We start from the raw sequence: 26156 nt of genomic DNA, 5'->3' as shown, positions 1-26156 counted from the left end.
CTCAGATTTATGCAGTGAGATATTTCAGTAGGTCTCAGTAAAACTCGGGAAAAAATAAAGGCCAAGATCTGGGGACCATGTGTGCTTGTTCTTGCGATGTCACCACTCCTATGTCCTCCCAGTGACAGACCTAGGGAGAGCACGCATGTGCGTGTGCATGTGCGTGCGTGTGTGTGTGTGTCTGCGGGTTCACACTGCTCCTTTCAATGTCAAACTACCACCACAGAATACATTCTGGTTTTCTTCATTCCCATGTTTGGGACTCCATTCTCAGTGAGGAATCTGGCTCCCATTATATTCAATATATTTATTTACTTGATCAGTCTCCTAGTATATAACCAATCTGCTTTGCCTGTGCCGCCTTCTGCCTCCACCTGGAGGCCCTCCTGACCCTGCTCAAGCCCCGATGTCCTACTGTGATTTATGGTGGCTCTGTGATCACCCCTACCCCCACCCATCTGTCAGTGCCCCAGCTAACGGCTTTAGAATCAAATAGTTTGCGAAGTAAAAGGAGGGGAGGGGGAAAAGAAGAAGAAGAAATTTTATGAAGGCTTTCAATATTAGAAAAAAACTTTATGTCTAAAATTTCATCTTTAAGAAGAAAAGAAATGTGTGCATATGTATACATGAAGAGAGAGTAAACTTTTATGTTGGTATTTTTATTATCAAAAAAGTAACGTGAAAGTGGTCAGATTGTGGGTCGGTGAAGTATAGTAGGATCCCTGTCCTGGGCATGAATACCAAGCATATTAGAAAGGGGTGCTTATGTCAAAAAAGGCAAAGATCTAAGCCCAAATTATTGGGCATGTTCACTAAGAGGACCTCTCACTTACCAGTCATTCACTGAGACAGAGAAAGAATGAAAAAGTTATAGATTTAATTTATAATTTAATCAAAATGTGTATTTTTATAAAATCGGAACTCCAGCAAATTCATCAGTGAATAAATTGGTAATGCTGCGTTAGACGAGGAGCCTCTGTTTACTGTAGTTAAGGAACAAAAAGCATGTGAACAAATGGAAAGCAAGGGCCCTAGAACGTTCCAGCTTTATAATCACTGGGCTTTCACATGTTCCTCTAATCTGTTCCTCGGCAGCACTGTAGCCTGTTATATAAAGGCATTGAGGGCAAGGGCATAGGGCAGCTCAGACATCAACTCGACTAATCTTGAGCAAGGCTCACCCTCTCTGGTCTTGTTATTTCATAGGGGTGCTTTGCAGGACAAATTAAATATAAACAGTATCGCCATGTTTTGAACACATAAGTGAAAATCAATTTTTTATACCTTCTACTTTTGTACTTTCCCTGTTCCTGGAATATGGTTGGTGCTCTAGCTCAGAGCATTTGCATTTGCAATTCCTTCTGCCAGGGATGCTCTTCTCTTAAATACCCATGGGTCCTGCACCCTCAGTTCCTTCACGTCTTCACTGTGATTTCACATCTCATTATGATCTCCAGGACCCCATTTTAAGCCATACACCCCCAACCCATCCCATCTCCTCCCTTGCCTTAATTTTCTCCTTAGCACTCCTCACAAACACTCTAGAAATCTGTCTTGTTTATTGTTGGTCACCTCCACTAGAATGTACGGCCCTGGAGGGCAGGCACTGTTGCCAGTTCTGCCCACCGCTACACCCCAGATCCTGCTGCATGCCTGGTGGCCTGTGGTGGACACTCATTTGTCTTATGGTATGGTATATTCAACCAAGTGCCATATTCTTGATGCCAAGTGAAGTTTCAAGCGTTCCCTTCTTCTTTATCATTGTTTTTTTCTTCCCTCACAGGTAGAAATGTGAATGAAAGCTAAAAGAAAAAAAGACAAATGAATAGAGAGCTTAAAGAAAGGTAATTCAAAGAAAGAAGAATGAGGAGGCCCTTCATTTGGAACACCAGCCCTGAACCTAAGAAGTTCAACAGTAACTAAAACCACAGTCATGCCATACAGGCTGTCCCGATCAAAGGCTCGCAGATGGAGCCCAGGCCACTCTTCTGGACTTTTCTCTGAGGCCAACTGCTCTCTGGTGGATAAACAGTATGGGATAATATCAGCAAAGTAAAATGTAACTACAGGTGGTTATATATTTTTTCTACTTGCTGAATAAATAAAAGCCATTTGCTGAACCAATTATACATACCTTCTCCTTTAAGAAAAATAACTATGGTTTAAAATGATAAATTTCACATTTGAGTTTAGGATGAACAACTTTTGTATTTGAAAGCCATGAATCTGAGAATCTTTCACAGCTACAGTCCAGTATCTCCTTAAAAAGAATTTAAAAAATCAGTTATCTCATGCTAATTTGCATACAGATGTATTTATTTCATATAGGTATATATTCATATATAAATAAAAAATAGTGTTGTCCAGTCAGTAAATAACATTCACACACAACTAAAAGCCTTACTTTTTGAGATTGAACTCTTAAATATCTAAAAAGAGACCACATTTAAAAAAAGAGGACACATAAAATAGTTGGTGAGGAATGTCTAAAAATATAGTATATGTCCCTATACTTGCATTAGGAAATTTATACTGACAAAATATATCTGAGTATATTTTTACATAGCATCATCTGTCAACTTCACAAACTTATGAAGGTATTATTTTCATGCAGCTAAGTAGCTGCAACTTTGAGCAATAAGCCAGTCTCTTGGGATCAGTACTAATATCTGTACTGTCTTTTAAAATCCAGTTATCACAGACTTTCAAACTGCCTCAGGATCAGAAGTCACTGGCCTTTCCAATACACAAACTATGCTGTGGGTTTGCTTAGAAACTCCTTGTTGAAGAATCTTCTTGCCTCAACATTACTGAGAGAAACAGAGCAACGAGACGGATTCTGTCTTCTGTATTCGATGCTTTCGACTATGGCCTTCTTTATCACCTGCAAATAGAGGCAAACGATTTATCATGAGTAGTGCTCTGGACTCACTTAAATATCTGTTTGGTCAAAGTAAATCCAATTAATCTTTTCTTTATAGCGTCCTTTTTCAAATAGAGATCTCTGAGTTACGCATGCATATATTTAAATTCAACAATCCATCATTATACTCTTGTGAAGCTCATCTCCAGATATAAGAGTGTTGCAGATTTTGTGCTGATAATACTGGGATAATATTGGTACCATGGTAACTCTATCTTCATTCTGTCTTTCATTGGGAAGGTGGTGAAAAGGGGGAAGAAACAATTACTAAATCTAGAATTGGTATTTTTTATAGTTAGTGGACAAGTGGAAGTAAGGGGCCACAAGGAAATAAAGGACTTCCCCTAAGCCTAATACGGAGTGGCTTGCTGAAGATTTGCCCTGCCTCGTCAGCTAAACAAACACAGCTATAAAACATAGACAGCCTCCATCTAGAAAACACTATGCTTTGTGATTTTATTGATGACAGCTCTTTATTATTCAGAATAATCTTTATATATGCCCAAGGTAATCGTAGATTATAACTTTTAAGAATTGCTATTATAATTATCATATTCTTTCCTTGTTTGGAAGTTTTGGAAAGAAGAGAAAATCCAGAATTCAGTTGAAGTAGTTAGGGCACAGCAATGGGAATGTGCTTTGGAAAAGAGGCCTGGACCGTAATCCCGGCTCTGCTGTTATTTTGGAGCCCTGTTAAAATCAGCAAGACTCCATTCCCCAGGACAGGGCCACAGGGTTTCATCTTAATGACTAATGAGGCGGACACTTCAGGGCCCAGAAGCTATCTCAGGAATATTCTGCAATTCCCTTTACTCTCTACCCCACCGATTGTTAAACAACATCAAGGTATTAGCCACAGGCTTTTCAGCCCTCCGCCATGGTATGAATACTTAGCAAGTCTGAGCAGTTCAGGACCTCCAGGTCCTCCCCACCCAGAGCTGGTGGGGCCCCCATGGCCTTGGAGGTGGGTGCTCCCATGGCCACATCCAGTCTCACCCAGGATGCCTGCCTCAATCCCTGGAGGAGGCAGAGGTGTGACCTGGATGTTGCTAATATGCAATGAATATTCTGTGACTTTGTGTCAGGCCCAATAGGCAGGCCCTTCTATTCTCTAATAACTCCAAACAACAGGCAGTTATTTTCTAGAAAGAGGGAATTATCACAGGAAGGTGGCACCTTTATTTGCTTTGTGATTTTATATGTGTATAAGGTTGTCTTCTGGGAAAAATGTGCTCCAATGTTACTGAGTCTTTTGGTAAGTCAGTATTTGCTGACCACCTGTTTCCCATGAGTAAGGGAAACAATTCTACGGTGACAGAGGAGGCTTCAGGCCTATGAACGAGATCTTGCCCAAGGGTCTTCCAGGCACAATCACTTCCTGGCTGTGTGAAGGGGAATTAGCTTAAATCCTTAGGCCTATTACCTTGTCTTTTTAAATGGGAATGATCATACTAATCTTGGCTTTTGTGGGAACTGGAGATCATTTATATAAATTATTTGCATAATGCCTGACACATAAGAAACTTTCCATAACTAACATGTATTTATTGCTGTTATTTTTAAACTGACCGTTTGTGAGACTATTTAAAAATTTTAAATTAGATGTGAAGCTATAAACTTTACTAGATATAAACACACCGTATATAGCCAGTGGTGGGCTTCATTTCACCGTGCAAGCCAGCAAGCCAGCTCTGCTATGAAACGCGTCCTACTGCAGAATTTCTTGCGTATCTCGCCTTTCTAGAGATCATGTCTGCAAGCTTTCAGCTGTTTCACCAGCAGGAAACAGATCAACTCTCATTGCAGAGAAGTACCCAAGTAACATAAAAATCAACTCCTGACTCTCCAAATACCTAAAAAGCTTTAAAATACGAAAAGACCAGAGGGGAAATTGTACTGATAATGACTGCTGTCAATTCCTTTATAATGAACTCATGCGAACAAGAAAATCAGCAATATCAGTATCATGAGCTAGTAGATTTACCATCATTGGACCTTGGTAGGTGTTTCTAGCAAACAGGACAATTCTTAAAAAGGAAATGAGTATTTACATCTAGGTCTGAAAAACCTAAATCATTTGCTCTTAGGATGTCCTGAATGTGTTACACCACTAGGTGGCATAGTGATACTATGCAACCATCAACCAGGTTTTTCAGCTTATTGCAGAAAGTACCCGTTTGTTGTGATTTATAATTCTGTGATATAAAAAGAGGCCCAACTCAGTACTACATTAGTTGCTAAACCCAAATCTTCCAACATGATACATGATATGAGTAGATGTATCTAAAAAGACAATATATCATATTTGCATGTTTCTTTTTTTTATTATGAGTAATCTTAGTGTTTATATCTAATTTCCTCTTTCATTCTTCCCTGAAATTCATTTGAGTTTCAAAATCCTTCCCATGGGTGTTTGCTAGCATATCTCAACCTTCTCCAACCCTACCACCATCCCTAAATATGACTCATGTCAGCTTTTACTTGTGCTGTTCAGTAGCCTAATTGTTAACCCAGATTCTTCAAATCTTTGGCAATAAAGGCAGAGAATAAGAAAACATGTAAAATATGATCTTCCCTCAAGAATGAACAAATTTAGAGATGTGAGATTGGAAGCAATCACAAGCAAATATTGAATTCCCACAACAGAAAATTAAAAATGAGCCCAAAGAGGAAGTTCCATTCTGAGAGAGGAATAAAAAAAAAAAGTATAGAAGAACACAAGAAGATATTCTGGTTGAAATTTGAATTTGCTAGCTAATGCCTACCTTCCCCATAAAAACTCAAGTGTCATGAGAGCAGGGACCTTCTTAGTCTTGTCATTTTTGATCCCAGCACTCAGAACATGTAAGTGGAACAATAAATATTTATAAAATTACTGAATGACAGAAGTGCTCATTGGAGATAGAATTAAACAGGATAAAATTCAACTCCTGAGGACAATGAAACTTGAGTTGAGCTGAAGGACAGGCAGGATTTTACAAGTGGAATGGGGGGACTCGGCACTCACAGTAGAAAGAGGATCTTATAAAAAGGCTGAAGATGGGAGGTCATGGCATGTGTAGGAAACATCTGGGAGTTACTTGGCTTGGCTGGAAAGGAAGCTGTGTTTAGAAAATACTAGGAAATAAGGCTGCAAGAGATAGAGGACTCAAAAGAGAAGAGAGTGAGAAAAGCCAGTGGCCCCATTTCAGCTCCTCACATAGCTGCGTGACTTCCAGGAATCTGCCTAAATTATCGGTTTCCTCACTGCAAATAAAAAGTACCTACCTCATAGGCTAGTTTTCAGTGTTGAATGTTTCAGGGGGACTATTTGGCTAACATTAAGCACATACAACTACCTTGTGCTTTTCGTTTTGTGCATTGCTGTATCCTTAGTTACTAAAACAGTATCTGATGCCCCACTCAGTACACACCTGTCAAATTAATGAAGAAATAAGATGGAAAGAGATTAAAGACAGCCTTAAAGGTAGATGGATTTGGACTTCATATATTAGGCCATGATATAGAAGCTTCTAAGTTATTTCTACAAAGATAAACATTTTAACTGTACCTAGACACTCTTCTCATGATGATAAAATAGCAATATGTTAAGAATTAAGTACCAGTACTTCTGGGTGTGTGCCCTTCCTCATTTTAATTAACACTGTAGTACTGTTTGAGAAAGAATTTTAAAAACTCATTAGTGTGCATTACTGGTGTATGCTTAATAAACTGACACATAACTGGTTTTTAGAATATACCTACTGAATTAATAAATTGAGTGGGTAAGATTTCCAAATAGTACCTTTTCCTGTGGTAGGTGAATCAACAAAGTCCTGGAAAAGAGCTCTCAGAAGGCATATTCCTTCCAGATCAAAGTGATAGTTTGTGAGCTGAACGTGTAGCCACACTCCCTGGCCAAACATACATTGTGTAGAGATTCTTCATGGCCAGGAACTGTGTTTCCAACCTACAAACCTTGCATCCTGACACTGGCTACCCCCCTCTCCTAGCACATGAAACTCTGCTACAGTTTTAGCCAGTAAGTCAATGACATTTTAAAAATCATTCATGAAAATTGTGTTGCATATGTACTTTAGGTGCCAGGCATTATGATCTGTATCTCTGTAAGATACAAGGCAAATGAGACAAGTCATTGTTTTCAAAGAGCTTACATTTCTAATTTAAAACAGATGATAATATGAACACCGATAATAATTATTATCATTATTATACTAGCTCCTTTCATTTATTGTTTCTTACACGTCAAGCACTGAATTTTATTATTTGACTTAGTCCTCATCCCTATCCTAGGCAATATGTATCATTGTCTCACCTTACAAATGAGTAAACTAAAATTTGGAAAGGTCAAGCAATTCACCCAGCCAAGAACAGCAAGGATTTGAACACTCAATTTGGTCTGACTCCAAACCTCTGTATTCCTCACATACCACATGTCTAACAGTGTAAGTATTACTACATGTTACATTTCTAAAAAAAAAACATGAAATACTGCCACTGTAAAAGCATTGAGGCAACGTTCAGTGAAAAGGAATTTGGAAGAACTGAGTAAGTGCAGAAACGACGCTACTGAGAAACCAGCCTGTTGTCACGAAGTGAGCAGAAACAGAGCAGAAGCTCTCTGAACAGGAACTGGAATTTAGCTTCAGCAAAGCAGGCCAGATGGATCTCTGGGGAAAAAGACCAACAGAAGCACAGTTATCAGAGACAGGGTGGCCTTTTCAGCGTAGAAATTCAAGTCAGAATGTGAATTGAAGGTGAAATTTTCCCTTACGCCACAGAGGTCAAGCCCCAAAGTTGAAAACTGTCTTCTATGGAATTGGCAGTTCAAGTGTCTTTGCGTTAGAAGAGTTCATATTCACAGTGCCCACAATTTGCGAGCAACTCTGACAGTCCGAGGCGAATAAATATGTGTTATGCAGTGGAAGTGTGATTTAGTGACCTAACTGAAACTGGTCTCTTCAAATGGTGTGGGAATGAGTGATTTAGCTAACAGTTCAGCTAACGACTGAGCCTAAGCAAAGAACTCTCCACCACCCTCCTCAGTAGTTTCGTTCTTTATCATCACTTATCAAAAAGCTTTGATTTTGATAACAAATGCTTCTTGGCTAAAAGTGGTTGTTGTGGGTGAGGAGGCATCAAGGGAGAGAAACAATGTCAGGGAAGCTGGGAGTGTTACCTGGGTCTGAGGTGCCACACACACACACACAATCCGAACCACTTGAGCATACATCTCAAAGGTCATAGAATTTAAGGAAAAACTTACATTAATTCATTCAACATATATTTATTCACTTCTGAGGCTGCTATTACCTGTGCAGACCTGTCTATACTCTTAACTTATGTATGCAAAGGTCTTGAGGGGTACCCATCAGGATACAGACATGCATAGGTAAAGCTCCCCATTATTGAGCAGCTTCTGTTTGCAGGGTACTGTTTGTACATAGCCTGATTAAAGATTCATTGCTGCCATTAGGATGGGTGCTGTTACACCTGGTTTACAGATGAGGAAACCGAGGCCCAAAATGTGCAAGTAGCCTATTCAAAGGCATACAAGTGGCCCATCTGGGATCCAGATATTTCATAAAACTCACAACCTTGCTTCTAACATGCTGTGCCAGAAAGTTCTCGGAAGCTTAATTAAATGGTTTGTGGAAAATCAACATTTGATGTACTAAATGTTAGGACAGTCATTTCAGAATCCAGTTTATTTTTGTTCAGCATTTAACTTCTTCATCTATGTGTCAAACAAACTTCTTTGAGGAATGTTTGTAAAATATATAAATAGAACTATATTATTCTTTATAGCAAACAGCTTGGCAGATTTTGTATAAGCCAGAACTGGAAAAAAAAGAGAAATGCAGTAGTTTAAGTTATATACATATGTTATAAATATATATATTTACATATAATAGACTTATATGCCACACATATAATATCTACATCTATGTATATCTACAGATATATGTGTGTTTGTGTGTATCCTTTTATTTCCCCAAGTCCATTAGCATATTTGTATATTCCTATAATTTTTTTTTCCATTTGAGGACAAGTGATCAAGTTTAATACATTTCTTCCCAAGGAATATATAGTTCTGAGATTATTGGCTTCACACTGGAAAAATATATTCCTCTAATATTACCCCTGAGTTCCATGGTCTTTTAACAGTGTGGGGTTTTATAAAAAACAATTCTATTTTGAGAATGTCTGCTTGTGCTCTGTAAGTCAGATTTTTAAATACTGATTCTCTTACTATTCCTTAAATTTTCACCATTACCACAGAAACAATATAGTATATGGATTTCAGATATCTACTGCTTGTAAAATAAATGAAAAAAAGGACTTAAATATATTGAGAAAATGTTATATTCTATAAATTTTGCTATATACTTTCTATATGAATTATCATGTATTTTTCACAAATGAAGGCTGATAAGAAAACATTTTAGAATTGTGGGAAATGAAGGTTATTGGGGAAAATTTCATGTTTACAAAAATTAAATATATTGACTAATAAACACATTATGGTGTAACTTATAACTGGGTGAGGAGGGCGAGGGGGTAAAGGGGCACAGAAATTCTCATTCATAATATAAATTGGTCACGGGGATGGTAGGGCAGCATGGAGAATATAGCCAATGAAGCCAATGATTCTATAACATCTTCCTATGTTGACAGTAACTCTACCAGTTTGGGTGAGGATTTCATAATATGGGTAACTGTTGAACCAATGTGTTGTATACTTGAAATCAATATAAGATTTTAATCAACTATACTTCATACTTCAGTTATAAAAAGTGTCAGATACATCTAATGTTGAGAAAAATCAATGGCAGAGTCAAGAAGGATAACAGTTTTTGAATGACATAAAGATAAGCAGTAATCAGTAAGGAGACACTTAAGAGTGAATAAAGTTTTGAGTAACAATTGCAAAAAATATATGTATATATAATATAATATATATAACTGCATACAATTGCTCATTACTAGATTTAGGTCAAACTAAAAAAGACAACTAGATGTGCAAGACTTCTATGAGCTCACAAATCTAATTGATCTCATGTCTACAGAACAGTCATTGACATACTGTGCTTTTTAGCTTGCCAATCAAGTCTCCAAAAAGACTAGCAAATGAGATATGATGCCTTTCCCACACCATTTGAGTCATTTCTTCCTTTTTCTCTTATTCTTTTTTTCCTAATGTGTGAAACCCAATTAGGCTACTGAACTTGGGCTTTCACAACTGCTAATAGTTTATCAGACACTATGATTTGGAACGATAAGCCAACGTGATTCCAATTAACCAACAGTGTTCCTAAATGGTGAGTTAGAGATTAAAGAATTTCACATGAACCTCTTAGCAGGAGATAAACTAGTCACAGAATGACTTGTTTCTAATGTTTCTAAAGTACAACATACTTGGTATCTCAAGGGCTAAAAATGGGGAGTAGCTAATTCTGGCAACATTTCCAAGATGCACAAAAGTAAAGACATTTAAAAGCATGAGTGTATCCATTATCATGACATTTTTGCAGATTAACTACACTTAGGGTTATATTCACTTCACTACTCTTATATTTCCTTTTTGCTACTTCTCTTTCTACTTATAATTTATATTATCAAATGACAAATACATTAGATACCTTGGGAAAGAAGCTGAGTATTAACCGATCTTTTAATCAAATAACAGTATAAAATGCGGACTCTCAATTTGGAGGGATTGTAGTTTTTCCTATTTGTGTATTTGATAGGGTTCTTCTGGAGATCAATGAAATAATTCATAAAAAATAAAATGGCACAATTTGGGTAGTGTCATTCATAAGCCTTATTTTTATTTTTAATTAATGAAAAAGAGGTAGTGCTGAGTTCGCGTGATAGGGACGTATGTGACATTGTCAATGATCACAGGAGCTACTCACATCAATGTTGTTCAGGGTATTGAAGTGCATCAGATCATGCAGCCTCTTGAATGCTTCATTTGAATATTGAAAATTGAAGGTAGAAAATGGTGATTCAGGGTCATCAAAAATATCAAAATCAGCTATTTCTTTCTCTTCATTAGTCTCTCTTGGAACACCTAAAAATCAGAAGAGACTCAAATGGTATTATTTTGAAAACTACATAATATCTCTGAAACCCAGGGAATAAAACCGGCAGATAGCCATAAGCATAACATGGGGAGGGGAGTCCCACCCTGGGGTCATGTAGTCTGCAGTATATACTGTTATGCCCCTACCCATAATTCCTGGGTGAGGATTCCTGTGTTCTGGCTGAGCAATTCCCAATTACCATATTGCATTTCTGTGCCTAAGGGGCTTTCTCTTTCTCTCTGCAACAGCGGAAGACTGCTTCGCTCATTAGGCTGGAAATTCTGGTAAATAATGCTTGCCCCAGGCTGCTGTCAACCAAACACTCTAGGGGGTTCAGATACAAACACCCCAGGTCCCTTGCCTCTTTCTGTGTGAGTGGGAAAGATGATTCTGGAGCATAGGTTCTATCCCATTTCCTGGTATTTCCTAGCAGGTGATAATTCAAAATATTTAACAACTCCTATGACAAGGGCACCAGTCAATCAACAGAGACATAATCCCAGGTTATGGAGTAAAGCCCCAGTGAGTTTTCCTGAGATAGTTGTTATCCCTTCAGTTTCTCAGTTGTGAAGAACTTAGAGAGAGGGTACACGGGGTCTCAGGATAGCAGCTATTTATCAGGTAAGGAAGCATTCAAATTGTAATAGCTGGTACAGCAAGTGCCACTATGAGCCAGCTGATGAATATCAATCTTGCTCCATTAGCAGATTCCTGATTTATGGAACATAACTTATTCCCAACATACCTGGAGCCTTGTACTTCCTGAAGTTGATGTTGGTGAGAACGAAGTGGATGATGGTAGGGCAATCTTTCTCCACATCAGGATTCTTGGGCTTAAACACATAGCATTCCTTCAGCCCTTCTCGATCAAACACATAAGGATCAATCTTTGGGAAAGGGAGCTTGTTCATTTTAGCCCACTTTTCTGCAAGGAGAAGTTCCTATGGGAAAGGGGGAAAGATTTATTTAGGAACTTTCAGTCTTCATTTGATCAGCTGGTCTGGCCATCATTCAACATGCATGAGGTGTTTACTCTGCAGTAGCAGCATGTTTCCTCGCTAAGATGAGTAATGACTGTTTCAAGAAGCTCATCAATTCCATAAATATATAAAAGTACTCTATAAACAAACACAATTATTATGTTAATCCTTCACGCAGGGCTAGCTCCACAGGAGGCATATAAATTTATTGGTAAGTAGAACTGAATGAAATCATACTGAAGTAATTGGTAGACAAAAAGAGAATATTATGGGTTCTGGGTATTTATAAACCAGGTGAATGGGTTTTTTTTTTAACCCTTAGAGGGCAAAGAATCTAAAGAAGCTGAATAAAGAACACTCATTACCGACCGAATTTTTACCTATACCTTCTCTACACAACAAATTAAGGTTAATGAAATTTATGTATGCAAAAATATTTTGAATCAGCATTTTTTGTTTCTATTTATGAAAAGAAGTTGGGCTCTGGCCTCCACATGCCATTATCTGATGCGTAGCGGCCAAGAACGGGCCACAGCGAGGAACCAGTTTTTAATGGGCATGGCAGACTGTGTGGTTATTTCCACATATGAGCTCCTTTCCCATAAGAGGAATCCATACCCCACAGAATGAGAAGACACATGGACAGAGGCACGTGTAACGTGACATGTAACGTGATCAAGAAATACGTTTGCTGTTGGCCACTGAGATTTCAGATTTGTTTCTGCGTCAAGGCTGACACAGCGGGGTAAGTACAAATACACACAGAATGTTACATGCAAACTAGAGATATAAATCAGTATGGAGAGGTGCTGTGAATATGGCTTATTTCTACTTATATGCAGCTTATGGGGGAGTAGGACAGACACGAAGCAGGCTACCACAGTGATAAGAATGCAGACTGTGGGGCCTGTGTGAGCTCTGGAATGACTGGCACATTTCTTAATGTCTCCACACTCAGTGTCCTCATATATAACATAAGGATGACAACAATAACACACATCTCATAAGGTTGCTATTAGAATGGAATAAGTTAATACTTGCACAGTATTTAGAATGGCACCTGTTACATATTACATGCTATACAAATGTTTGGTAAATAAATACCAGTAAGGAGAGGAAAGAGATGGGAGGGGAAGAGTGGGGAAAGATAAGAGGAAAAAGGAAGAGAGAGAGGAATGACATCCAGGAAATTCCTAAAGAGGGGAAGTTTTAGGGAAATGATCATTACAATCTTAAGTTTTTAAACTGTTCTTGTCATCACATCGATTCAATTGATGATAGTTGCTAGTTGCAGATCTAAGCTCCACATGAGGTGGTGGGGACATAGCACCGAGTAACACTCTTGTTGTCATGGGATTTAAAGCCTGGTGGGTGAGAGAGTGATCAAACAACCCCTCAGCTTTAAAACTGTGGTAAATGCTTTGAAAATAGCACTTACTCCTCATGAGGTTTGCAGTATACCTGGACTGTTTCCTCAGTGTGTATATTAATCCATTCAGTACTTATTACTGGACATCTGCTATGCTCTAGGCATGACAGAGAGACTGTCCTTCAATCCTTGGAGATTATAAATCAATGGGAGAGAAAAACAATGGATCTTAGAGTGCATTAAGGCAGAGGCAGGGAATGTGCCGGATGGCTTCATGCCTGGGCTGTGCGGCCAGAAAGGCCCAGCTCTAACACAGACCCCTTGCCTTGCTAGCTGGGTGTTGTGAGACAAAGTGCTTAGCCCCACAGCTCAACAGGGAAGAAATTATTTTGTGGGCTGAAGCATGCAGTAATAACAACTCCCTAATAGCGCCTTGGGGATAGTAGGTAAGAACAAACGAACGAGTGTGAGGGGCATATATGTGCCGTTTGATTTATTTTTATAAATAGATAGATATTTATTCAATATATACAAACAGGGACCAGGTGTTTCTCCACATCTGAAACAGGAGGCTCCCAATTCCACTTTATGTGCATTTCTCCTGTTACTTATTATCTCATCAACTTACTTTCTACCACTGTGAAATAAAGTTAATACTATTTTCTTCCTGAGAATTACTGTGAGGATGAAATGAGATAATGTGTTTTTTAACTCAGTAATTTGTATTTTAAAAAAACAATTATTCTAAAATAGCACCTTAAACTGAGAGAAAAATATACTTTTCACTGAACTCTCATTGTTCTTGATGCTTCTGGAATATTGTGAATTTCAACTTGATCAACCTGGGAGAACACAGGATTCAAGGTATGTTAAAAGCATCTGTTCCACAAATTATTAAGCTAAATATGATTATGCTTCACTGAATATCCTACATATGTATGAATAATTTCTTGTTTGAAACTTGAGGAGCCTTATCACTAACTCCCTTCACCCACTCAACTCCTGTTCAGTTGAATTACTCAGCTTGTAATTTCTTGTCTAGCACTGTTCACAATTATTCATTCAAGATTATTCAACATCAAAATAAAACCAAAAGTCCACACTGTGAATCAATTGTGTGGAACAAGGAGAAAAGAGCTTTCTAGTGTTTACAAACATGACTCAAGAGGGTGACCGATGATGCGTGGATGCGTGGAGAGAGAGGAAAAGGGAATTGCATGCGATAGAAGACCGAGCTATTTTTAGAGATACAGCATGCTGAAATCAGGAAGCGATGCAAACTTTCCCTTTCCTTATATGATCCTGATGTGGAAAAGATTAAAAATAGATGACTGTGGAGACTGATTACAGGATGGAAAAACCACCTCCCCTCTCATGTCTCATTTCTCTGTTTGTAGAGACTGAGCAACGGTGGCACAGTCTGGTAGAAGAGCAGATGAGTTTGAAAGAGCATTTTAGAAGAATTCAGTGAGCAAAAAAATCGCTGCTCCATAAATGATAGCAATATGCCAGCAATGTGCTCTAGTCTAACTCTCCATTTTGGCTGCTGTTTGATGCCTCAGATACATGAGATTTCCAGGCTAATTCACGGTAAATGCATATAGTACTAATTGAAAGGATTTTCGGTGGAGATAAAAATTTGACAGTTGCTTCTAAGCTATATTTTGTTAAGGCGTTTTTTGGTCATTTTTGAGAAGTAAAACATCTTGAGGGATAGGAAAAACAATCTAAATAATATATAATATAGAAATATATTTAGACTTTAATGTGAGTGGCATATGTGTGCTGTTTGATTTATTTTTATATGTAGATAGATATTTACTGAATATATACAAATACATTGATACATATAACAAAAGAGCTATTCTCTGGATTAAATGAATGTTTTCTTTGTACAAACCTATATATATGCTTTCTAAGGTGTTTCTCAGTATTTAAAACCTATCTTTTAGGTTGGGGAGAGGTGTGGAGTATAAACAGATATGTAAATAAATTGATGGAATATTAAAAAGTCATGGAAGCAAAATTCAAGATATAATTCATAGAAATTATAATTTAGAATTTATTTTTTGAGGCTATGTTTATCATCACTTCCAATAAGAACCATGCTGGCATTAGGACCCAAGGCCTTTATAATTCAATAGGCATAAAAATAATTTTCCATGTCTAATAGTGTATGGAATTTTCATAGCACTTTGCAGTTCTTATTAATTCTTCACTAAGAGGTTACTGTAAATTCACAAGAATATGGAAGGAGAAATTGATGTTGATTATGTCTACTCATCAGAAGACATCTGATCCTCAATGACCAAAACAGGTGTAGCAGGTTGAATGGCAGCCCTCCAAGGACAGGTCTGTGCCCTAACCCCTCAAGGACCTCCGAATATAACCTTATTTTGAAAGGGGTTTTTGTAAATTCAATTACATTAAGGATGTGAAGGTGAGAACATCGTGGATGATTTGGGTCCATCCAACGACAGATGTCCTTGTAAGAAGATGTGCACACCAAGGAGACGACACGAAGAGAGAGGCTGAGGCTGGAATTATGCAGCCACCAGCCAGGAAAAGCCTGGAGCTACAAGAAGGTGGAAAAGGTAAGGGAGAATCTGAGAGCCTTTGCAGGAAGTGTGGCCCTAGGGACACCTTGGTCTTGACATCTGGCCTCTGGAACTCTGAGAAAATCCATTTCTGCTTTAAGCCACCATGTTTGTGGTGATTTGTTATGGCAGCCTCAGGGAACGGATGCAAGAGGTAAGTCTAGAAATGCTACGTTTGGTAACACGGAGCTCCCTTCATTGGCCGTGGTGAGTCGATGCCCCCAAAGCTAACACTCGGACCGCTTTGGCCATGACAGTGTGACCCAGCTTAAAAGTCAGAAGTAAATTCTATGCAGAGGTTCTAAAATGAGGATCGTGCCCTAATGTTGACAAATAAATGAGGTTTGTGTGGAAAAATACACATTCTTTCTCTGTTATTTGTGAGTTTAAATGGACTTTTGACCTGGAGTGAAATACAGAAAGATAAAGTTCATTTAGATGGGTTACTTCTATCATTTTTGAAAAACAGGCTCATTTCAAATTTTCCCTCCTTCTTTCCTCCTTTCCTCCTTCCTTCACTGCCTTCTGTTCTTTTCTTCTTTCCTCATTCTTTTCATTTTATGTATGTTGCTGAGTTATGGGTGGCATGTAGTATTATATTAGTTTCAAGTTTACAACATAAAGATTTGATATTTTTTATATATTATGAAATGATCACCTTCATAGGTCCAGTTCTGAACCCTCTGTCACTATGAAAAGTTATTACAACATTGACTATATTCCCTGTGCTGTACATTACAACCCTGTGACTGACTTATTTTATAATTGGAAGTTTGTGTCTCTTAACCCCCTTCACCTGTATCACCTGCCTCCTCCACCCCTTCTCTGATAGCCATTCTTTCTTTCCTTTTATTTTTAATAGAATGAACCCATTGCTCTGACTTAGGGGCATTAAGCATTTAAAAGAGAACTAAAAAACTAAGCTGGATTTATGTCCAATATATGGCAATACAATATAAAATAACATAATTTATGGCAATAATAACTCTATTACTCACCATAAAGTTTAGTAAGGTAAAGGAAACAAAAATCTCCAGTAGTAAACTCAGAAATCTCCTATATTCTTTGCTTGATTCTCAAAAGAGCCATTCTTTAAAAAATTCAGTCTATTTATTTTACAGACTTGAATATGAAGATCCTGGATTATTTTCTGGACTACCAATAAAGACAAATCCTGTTAGATTTCTCATTGGATGTGCCCAGTGGTGAATTAATTTGCATGATGTGTATCTAAGTTTACTGAAGGATTAACAAAGAGAAACTTGACAAAATGAAACACAGAACTGCTTTTCTTAAATTAATCAATAAAAATATTACTTAGAATCATGAGGCTCTTTATATCTGGACTATTATTAGTATGTGTGCCTACTAATCGAAAAAGAATCCCAAAACGTCTCCATATCACTGACATTGACATCATCAACTTTCAAGTCCACTTATAACACAGATGTAATACAAACTGGTTGCCTTTACCAAAAGCCATGAGAGCCATCATTTCATAGTTCCTTGACAAAACCTGAGATTTCACGACTATACTTAGGAAATGCTTATATCGGTAATTGTGAAATAAAGGTAATGGCTCTAATTGTTTGCTCAGCATTTATGCTCTACTTTTCAATTAAAATGGCATCATAATATTCTTTATGAACTTAAAAATTATATTTGGGCAATCTTTAACATCTGTACAGAAATGCATGATTTTATAATGGCAATCCTAACAACACTCATTAACTTTAAAAAATCACTTCTGATATCCCAAATAAGCCTGAAAAGTTCATTTTGTTCACTTTGAATGTTGAAGATCATTTCTGGAGACAAAAAAAATGTATTTTATATATAATATACTACAATTTCCTTCATATGGAATCCTTAAAAATAGAATTCACTATTTCCAGAGTGAAAGGTTTCATGTTATACCAAACCAATAATAAAAGGAGATGCTTACATACAGAGAGAGAGAGGTGGGAAAGAAGGAATTGATAAAATAATGCTAAAGCATATCTATGAGAATGCACAGCTATAAATGTCTGCAGATTCATATTTATGTATGTAATAGTGACTGCAGTGATTGTAGACTAAGATATTAATATATATTGAAGCCGCAGTTATTACAATACAGTGTAGTACTGAGATCACAACTGTCAGATTATCAGGTGGACCAATGGAATACACCGAATGACACAAAACAGATCCTGACATTCTAAAATAATAATATAGTACATGATAAAGGATGCATCACGAAAATGTTTCAAAAATCTCTGAAAGATTGTGATAAACACTCAATACATTAAAAAAAACTAATGAGCTAAAATGTTTTAAAAGGGTATCATAAAAAGGAAAACATCAATCTATATGTAACTAATCTTGATAAGAAGTATGAATTTCAAGAATAAAATCAATAGAAGTCACCAACAAGATATTCAAAATGGTAAAGTCATCAGAAATAAAAATACCAATACAAATGACTCATTAGATCATATTTGCAAAAATATGGCAAATTTTAATATCCTTAAGATATAAAATAATAATGAGTAACAGCAACATGAATAATCTAACTAAAAGTAATTTAAAACATGAATAGACAATAAGAATGACAAACTAATCTCACAAAGGAAGAAAATTGAAGCAGAATTGTGTTTCTTTTTCTTTTTGACATATTGTAAATTTTTTAAACTTTGTTTTTAATAATTTTTTTCAAGTTAGCAAAGCCATGTAAAACAAGGGCTCACACATACAATCTGATATAATAATGTAAATTAGGGCAGAGTTTTGGAAAACAATCTGGAAATACTTGTTAAAAGTCATAAACTAAGATACATTCTGAGAAGCCAACCGAAGAAAATATTAAAAAGTGTGATTAAAGACTCATGTAGGAGGATGGTCATAAAGAAAAAAAGTGACGAGATAGTAGTAATTATCTAAAAGTTGAGAATAGACTACTTTTAAAGAAATTCTTGCATAGTCACACAGAGATACCATGCTGTGCTTATAATTACATTTTAAAAAGTATTAAATGGCATGGGAAAATGGCTCAAAATATAATTTTAGAATTGAAAGGAGCAGAATGCAAAACTACATGACCCTGGTGTTCACTCACAGACACACACACACACACACACACACAAAAAAAATCACAAAGTGAAGAGAGACTAAGAGAAAATACTAAAAGAAAATATCAGCAGCTGTTGTCTATGAATAGCAGAAGCATTTGATTTATATTCCAAATTTCCAAATTTTTTATAGTGAGTGTATATTCTTAATTAGACACAATGAATCAAAGAGCACTGGAAAACTACAACAGGGTACAATGGTACTTTTTAGAGCTACAAAATGATATTTATTTTAAAACCTTTTTCCAATATCAACTCATTGAGGTAGTGGGGCTCTGGTTCATGTATTAAACAACATCTTTGACATTTTATACTCCTGTTGCTTAAATGAATAATACAGTTTCTTCCATGGAGCTCCACAACTAGCTTCTATGTTATCACCTTGGAGTAACCCACTGAAACTCACCTCCCCATCACTGCTCTTAGATCATCAAATCCTGCTCTTGGTTTTCTCAGACACTCACCCTTGCACAGTACTTTATCATCCTGTGCTTGGATTACGGCAAATACCTCTTAATTTTAATCTTTGACCCTCCATTCTCCAATTCATATTACTTTCCCCTGTCAGACTAGTCATCCTGAAATTCCAGTTTCATGAAGTCATTTGTCTGCTGGAAACATTTCACTGATTCTCCATTTCCTAAGATACAAACTCAAATGCTTCTATAAAGCCCTCCTTTCAGGAGCTTAATATCTGTCCCTTGAAATCAGATCCTGCAGTTCCTCCGATGTGCTCATTGCTACTCTGCCATTGTCACCTCGTTTCATCTATTTCCCTGTTCATCTACTCCAGGATGCACCAATCTGATCTCCTGTAATATATATACTTACATAAACCTGAATAACTAACCATAAGTTCCTCAATTTTCTTCCAAATAACTCATGTATAAAAGTCTTTTTCCCCAAAGCAAAAATGCTATGGAGTCTGAGAACCATGTTTTACCATCAACTGCTGCACACAGCACACAGCACACAGCACAGAAAAATGTACCTGCACAGGTGTAAAGGAAGGCAGCCAGCAAAGGGGAGGAACATTAGATTCTCACTCTGGAGCCTTAGAATCTGGTCCAGTCCCATTACTTGTTAACCAGCACTTCCCCAGCCAGCTCCTGAGCTATGCTCTTTCACCCATTATCTTATTTAATTTGTTAATTTGTTGATATGATGGGATCACTTATCTCACCAATCCTCATGAAAAGATCAAATATTTAAGCATTTTTTAAATATGAGGATATATATATATATATTCACCATTATTATTATAGCCATTATTAGTCCTGAGAGCCATTTAATTGCAGTATAATAGAAAGGAAACCAGATGTAGAAGACCTGGATTATCACTGACTCTTCCTGGTTGGGAGCTTATGGATCATTTCACCTAATCTCTGTGAGTTTCCCCTTCTTAAGCTATGAGATGGGGAGGACAGCTCCATCTCTCTCAAAGCGTCTCATTCATTCACCCAAAAAAATGTCCTACATACACATATTTTGGTCAACACATATATGGCAATTAGAATCAAATGACTGAAACAAAACAAACACACATACACATAAAATAATGTAGTCCCCAAGAGACTCACAGACAGTGGAAGTGGTATATATGTAACTAAATACAATCTACGATGAAAAGTGCTGAATTAAAATTTTCTAAATCCTTTGTACTGAAATTACACCTGTGGCGGTCAAGAAAGGTCACACATAAGATGCATCTAAAGAAAGCTGGGGGGATTCAGGTAAAGGGGACAAGGACGTTTTATGTGGGCGAGGTCACAGTGCACCCAGCAACCTTTCTGTATTGCCTATTCACAACTTCTTTCTTCACAAAGGCAGACATTTATTTCTCCCACACCCCTGGCTCCACTATCCCCATCCTCTCACTCTCAAAAGATAACACTGAGTCCTAATCACTATGCAATTTAGAAGTCATTAAATGAGTACTTTTTTCTTTTTTTATTGGAATATAGTTGATAGTACAATATATATTGGTTTCAGCTGATAATTACAAACTAAATGCTCACCAGGGTAGGTGCAGTTACCCCTGCCTACCATACTGAGATATTACAATATCACTGGTTAAGGTCAATGGGTACTTTTTTAACTTTCCTTCCCTACATCTAACAACAAAACTCCATCCACAGCCATTATTCCCCCCTTGCCTCTTGACCTAATATGGACATTTCCATACTTCTCTCCACCTGCATTTTGTGTCTTCTATCCACCCTTCACCCCTGTAACCTCCTAGGGATGTGACTCTATCACAAATGTCACCTCTCCATTCTCCGTAATACCTTCATTACAGCTCCTAGCCATCAGCCTTTAAACACGCTCAAGTCTCTTAACAAGCCACCCACCACACACATGCATTGTTCCTATTCCCCATCTCCTTCTTCCCTGGACAGTCTATAGAAGTGTCTCCATTTCTTTAACGTCCATGCATCCTCCAATTACTGCAGTGTAATTTCTGCCCTTACAACCCTTGAAGCTGCTCTTGTCTGGTTCCCCAAAGACTCACTTGCTGTTAAATATCTTCAACTGGTTTTCGTAACACTGCACACCTTCTTTGGTTTTCATCCTCCTCCCACTATATCATAGCTGAATCTTCAAGACACTATTTTATGTCTTTTCTGACAGTAGACGTGCCCCATGCATGGTTCTAATTATTTTTACCTGCTAACTCCCAGACCTCACCTTAATTTCCTTCCTGAAACTTTCAATTCACTGCATTATTCTGGCCCTGCTCAGGACTATGGGGAATCATTTAAAAGTTTCTTTAAGCAGGGGTGTTATTGAATCACATCTGTGTTTTAGAAATATTATTCATGATAATGTAGAAAATACACTAAAAGGATAAAAAAACAGGGGTCAAGAGGACTAAGATACCTATGAAGCATGCAAAAGAACATGGTAGGAATGCTATCTAAATTCTCCTTACCTTGAATGGAGGACTAGAGTCACTCGGCCTTGCAGAAAAGTCAAAGGAGATGATGAGATCAACTCCCCTTTGGGGTCTCAGGATCAAGGGGTATGGTAGGTTGAATGTGAGGCCACTGTCCACTACATGAATCTTTTTACTTTTGACATCCAAAGGCTCATATATTTGCTCAAATTCATCAGGATCTTTAAAAAGAAAAGAAATAAAAGAATGAATTAAACAATCAATTTAACACTATTTGGCACATAAAAATACTGGTTATGTAAATTTGTGAGATAGAATTCCATATGCTTTGGCTGTTGGGCTTTGGAGACAAACAGAGCTGGGCATGAGTTCAGCTTTAGCAACTATAGATTAATTATTGCTTTTAACTCTTAGTTTCTTCATCTGTAATACCCAGGTGAGAGAATCTGTCAAGTAAGGTTGCTGTGAGGACTAAGCGGCACAAAGCATGGCAAGTACTTAGCTCAGGCCCCAGTACTGACTCTTAAGCTGTGCATCCCGGCCCCTTTAGTAGCGTTACTTCACATTACATTGGATTTTTCAGGCTTAAACTTTGCCTCATATACTATCTTGTTTAAGTCTTATGTGAGGTAGAGGGTATCTATAAATGGGGCATGAAATAAATTCATCTCTGAAGTGACACAACTAGGGACTGACGGAGTCTGAATGGGTCTCACACTACATCCCTCTGGGTGGTGAGAGTCCAAGAAAATAATCCAGTCAACACATTCAGCAAACATGTATCGTTGCTACTATTCAGGCACTAGTCTAGGTGCTGAACAAGATAGATACATACTCTGTGCTACTAGAGCACATGGCTGATGAGTCCGTAAATGAATATATTAAAAGATAGTTCAGGTAGTGAAAAATGCAATGAAGAAAATAGTAGTGGTAATATAACAGGGAGCAACTTCAGTTGGATAACCAGGAGAGACCTCTCTGAGAAGGACACTATGAGCTGAGGCCAGATCAGTAACACAGAACTGGCTATCTAAAGGTAATGGGGAGATATTTTTTTCCCAAGGAGAAAGAAGAGCTAGAACAAAGGCCCTAAAACAGAATAGGGCTTGATATGTTTGAGAAGCAGCAAAGAGCCAGTGTGACTGTAGTATGGAAGGAGCATGGATTGAGCTTGACAAGGGATCTGAAAAAGAGCAAGACAGAAATCACTAGTTTTATGAAAACACTCTTTTTATGCTGTTCTTCACATGTCTGAGAGGTGATCCTAATTCACATCCCAAGAAAAAATAAATCGGAATTGAATTGATTTGAGCTGCGTGAAATGACATGCAATTGTTTCATTCTGTCACCTTGTCCTCACGTCTGTTCTCACTTTTTCTGTTGGGAAGAAGGCTGGCAAAGCTCAAGAGGGAGTCTATTACATTAGAGGAAAGTGATGGTGGTCATCCTAGACATGCGTTACCACCTCTGCATGAGCTTTTAAATTCCACTTGGCAAGCATTTTCATAGAGGCAGCAATAAAATTTAAAGGGGCAGGCGAACCTCTTTCTAGAATCAACTATAAAATGAAGTTAATATCTATTATCCGCACAGTAGGAACCCCCTGCATGTCAGTTTCCTCCACCATCCATTTCTAAATAAGAATGGACTGGCGATAATTCCGCAAAAGTCATTTTTTTTCAATACATTTTAGGAACAAGAGATCAAAAAAGAAAGCAAGTCTTTTAAGTTCTTACTTTCTAATAAATCCACAATCCTCATTATTACTAAAAGCTGAAATGAAAACACCAGTGAGACAATTAGCTTTGAAGTTTATTTCAATATGAACCAAAACAGTTCTAATTAGACTTTGGTTGAGTTACTTAAGAAAACATTAATATTCTTCTAAGTCTCTACAGTTAACAGAGAGTTAACTTCCTTTTCTCACATCAAAATTTCTTGTATTTAAAATACCGCATAATAGATGAACAATACAAACATACACTAGTGACGTTTGTGAATAAAGAGGGGAAGAGTTTACAATTGAGGCAATTTGAATTGCCCAGAACAACTGAAAGAAACAGGGAAGGCATGAATGATTGGTCTTTGATGAAAAACAAATAGGGAAAAAAAAGAAAAAATCACATGACTGAATGAAAAGGCAGGCCAACTTACAAAAAGAAGTCTTGCTATGTTTAAGGTAAATGCCTAGGTCAACAATGACAGAGAAGAGAAATCATTCTTTACACAATTATCTTTGGGTTAATTCTCTTTTCTTAACACCAACTACCTACATATTTTAGTGATATTTACTTTGCCACCAGCCAAGATTCTATCTGTCACAGAACCTGGAACTTAAAAATTATAAAATTGGAAAATAGATATATTATCAATTTCAATTTTAATTTTAATATTTAATTCATCTGAAATATTTATTGTTTAAAAATTACGAGTGAACTTTTTAAAGGTGAAAAATTGAGTCTTTGTCTTATATTAGTTTTTATATATTTTACTAAGAAGCTGGAAATTCATTATTTGGGTACTTTCATTTCTCCTCAAAGTAGCTTCATTTATTTTGAGTGACTATAATGTATAAGGTATTTCATACGCAAGACTTACTATCCTTATAAGACTCTTACAAAGGAGGTATTATTAGTGCCATTTGAAAGAGAAGGAAACTGAGGCCCATGGAATTCCAGATCCACAAAGCCGAAACCCTACGCACAATATCCTACTATTTCTTCAAAAAATGGCATCACCATAACACCAAAAGAGTTTAAGATGGTAACTTAAAAGGCAACACCTACAATGTATAGAGGGGCTATCTACACATGTATCTATTCATCATTAAAAGCACATTAATGTGTATATTTTATCATAAACACAAAACATTTAAAATCACATTAATGGAAGTATTTTTATAATGCAGTGCATTTCCCTATATAATAAAGTGCTAACTCCCAAATATTTTTTTGGCTTTCTAAACTTAATGCTTTTTCAAATTTTCAAAGCTAAAAGATTAACCCAAAGCAAATAATTTCTCCCATATTCTGTTTGATTTGCCTCTTCTTATCATGAAACTGGCATGTCCCTTTTCCTCTTTAAAATCCAAGATTACAGTGGAGAGAAAAAATTATTTTGTGGACCAATTCCCAGCTATGGCATGTAGCCAAATACCACAGTTCCCACTTTCTAGATAAATAGATGGGAAGTAATGTTCCTTGACTGTGTTGCCAAAAGCATGGTTTTGCCAGATATTAACAGATGTTCAATCCACAAAATAAAAGTTTCATGATATATAAGCTTAAGAAATAAAACATTCAACAGCTTAAAGTAATATTCAATTACACTATGTGTTCCCTATGTTCCTTACTGTGTCTTGGACTAATTGCACTTTTTTAAAGTACTCATTATTTTAATTTATGTTTTATTGAAGAATAGTTGACATGCAGCATATGTTAGTTTCAGGTGTACTATATCCCCTATGCTGTACTTTTTCATCCCTTGATTTATTTCTAATTGGAAGTCTATACCTTTTTATCCCCTTCATCTCTTCCCTGCCATGGTAACCACCAGTTTGTTCTGTGTTCTTATGGGTCTATTGCTGCTTTGTTTATTTGTCCTGTTTTTAAGATTACACAGTTAAATGAAATCCTATGGTATTTGATCTTCTCTGTCTGATTTCACTTAGCAAATGTCCTCTAGGTCCATCCATGTCGGCACAAATGTCAAGATGTCATGCGTGCTGAGTGGAGTATTGTTGATTTTACATTTTTTCCTTTTAGTACTTTGAATATATAATGCTATGCCTTTCTGGCCTGAAAGTTTCTGTTGAAAAATCAGCTGACAGATTTATGGGGTTTCCCTTGCAGCAACTGCTGCTTTTCTCTTGCTGATTTTAGGATTCTCTCTTTAATCTTTGCCATGTTAATTATTATGCACCTTGGGGTGAACCTCCTTGGGTCCATTCTGTTTGGTGCTCTTTGTCCTTCCTGAACCTGGTTGTCTATTTCTTTCCCCAGCTTGGGGAAGCTTTTAGCTATTATTGCTTCAAAAATGTTTCCTGCCCATTTCTTTCTCTTCTCCTTCTGGGACCCCTACATTAAGAGTGCTGTTTCACTTGAAGCTGTTGTAGATATCTCTTAACCTCTCCTCATTTTTAAAAGTTTTTTTTTTTTTTTTTGCTGTTCATTCTAGTTGTTTTCCATTACT

General features: G+C 37.1%; 1 protein-coding gene across 3 annotated transcripts in view; it reads right to left on the bottom strand.

The window, feature by feature from the left end:
- Positions 1-862: 862 nt before the first annotated feature.
- PLA2G4A (phospholipase A2 group IVA) overlaps positions 863-26156 on the bottom strand; it is a 169665-nt gene continuing 144371 nt past the window's right edge. For all 3 annotated transcript variants that reach the window (XM_037009886.2, XM_017681139.3, XM_037009887.2), the window contains 4 exons: positions 22002-22186; positions 11759-11954; positions 10843-11000; positions 863-2884 (listed from right to left, as the gene is read on the bottom strand). In XM_037009886.2, the coding sequence (XP_036865781.1) occupies positions 2753-2884; positions 10843-11000; positions 11759-11954; positions 22002-22186 (671 nt within the window). In that variant the 3' untranslated portion in view covers positions 863-2752. The remainder of the gene's footprint in view (positions 2885-10842; positions 11001-11758; positions 11955-22001; positions 22187-26156) is intronic.

Source organism: Manis javanica, chromosome 11, assembly GCF_040802235.1.
Source record: "Manis javanica isolate MJ-LG chromosome 11, MJ_LKY, whole genome shotgun sequence".
Classification (NCBI taxonomy): Eukaryota; Metazoa; Chordata; class Mammalia; order Pholidota; family Manidae; genus Manis; species Manis javanica.
This window is presented reverse-complemented; position numbering and strand designations above follow the sequence as displayed.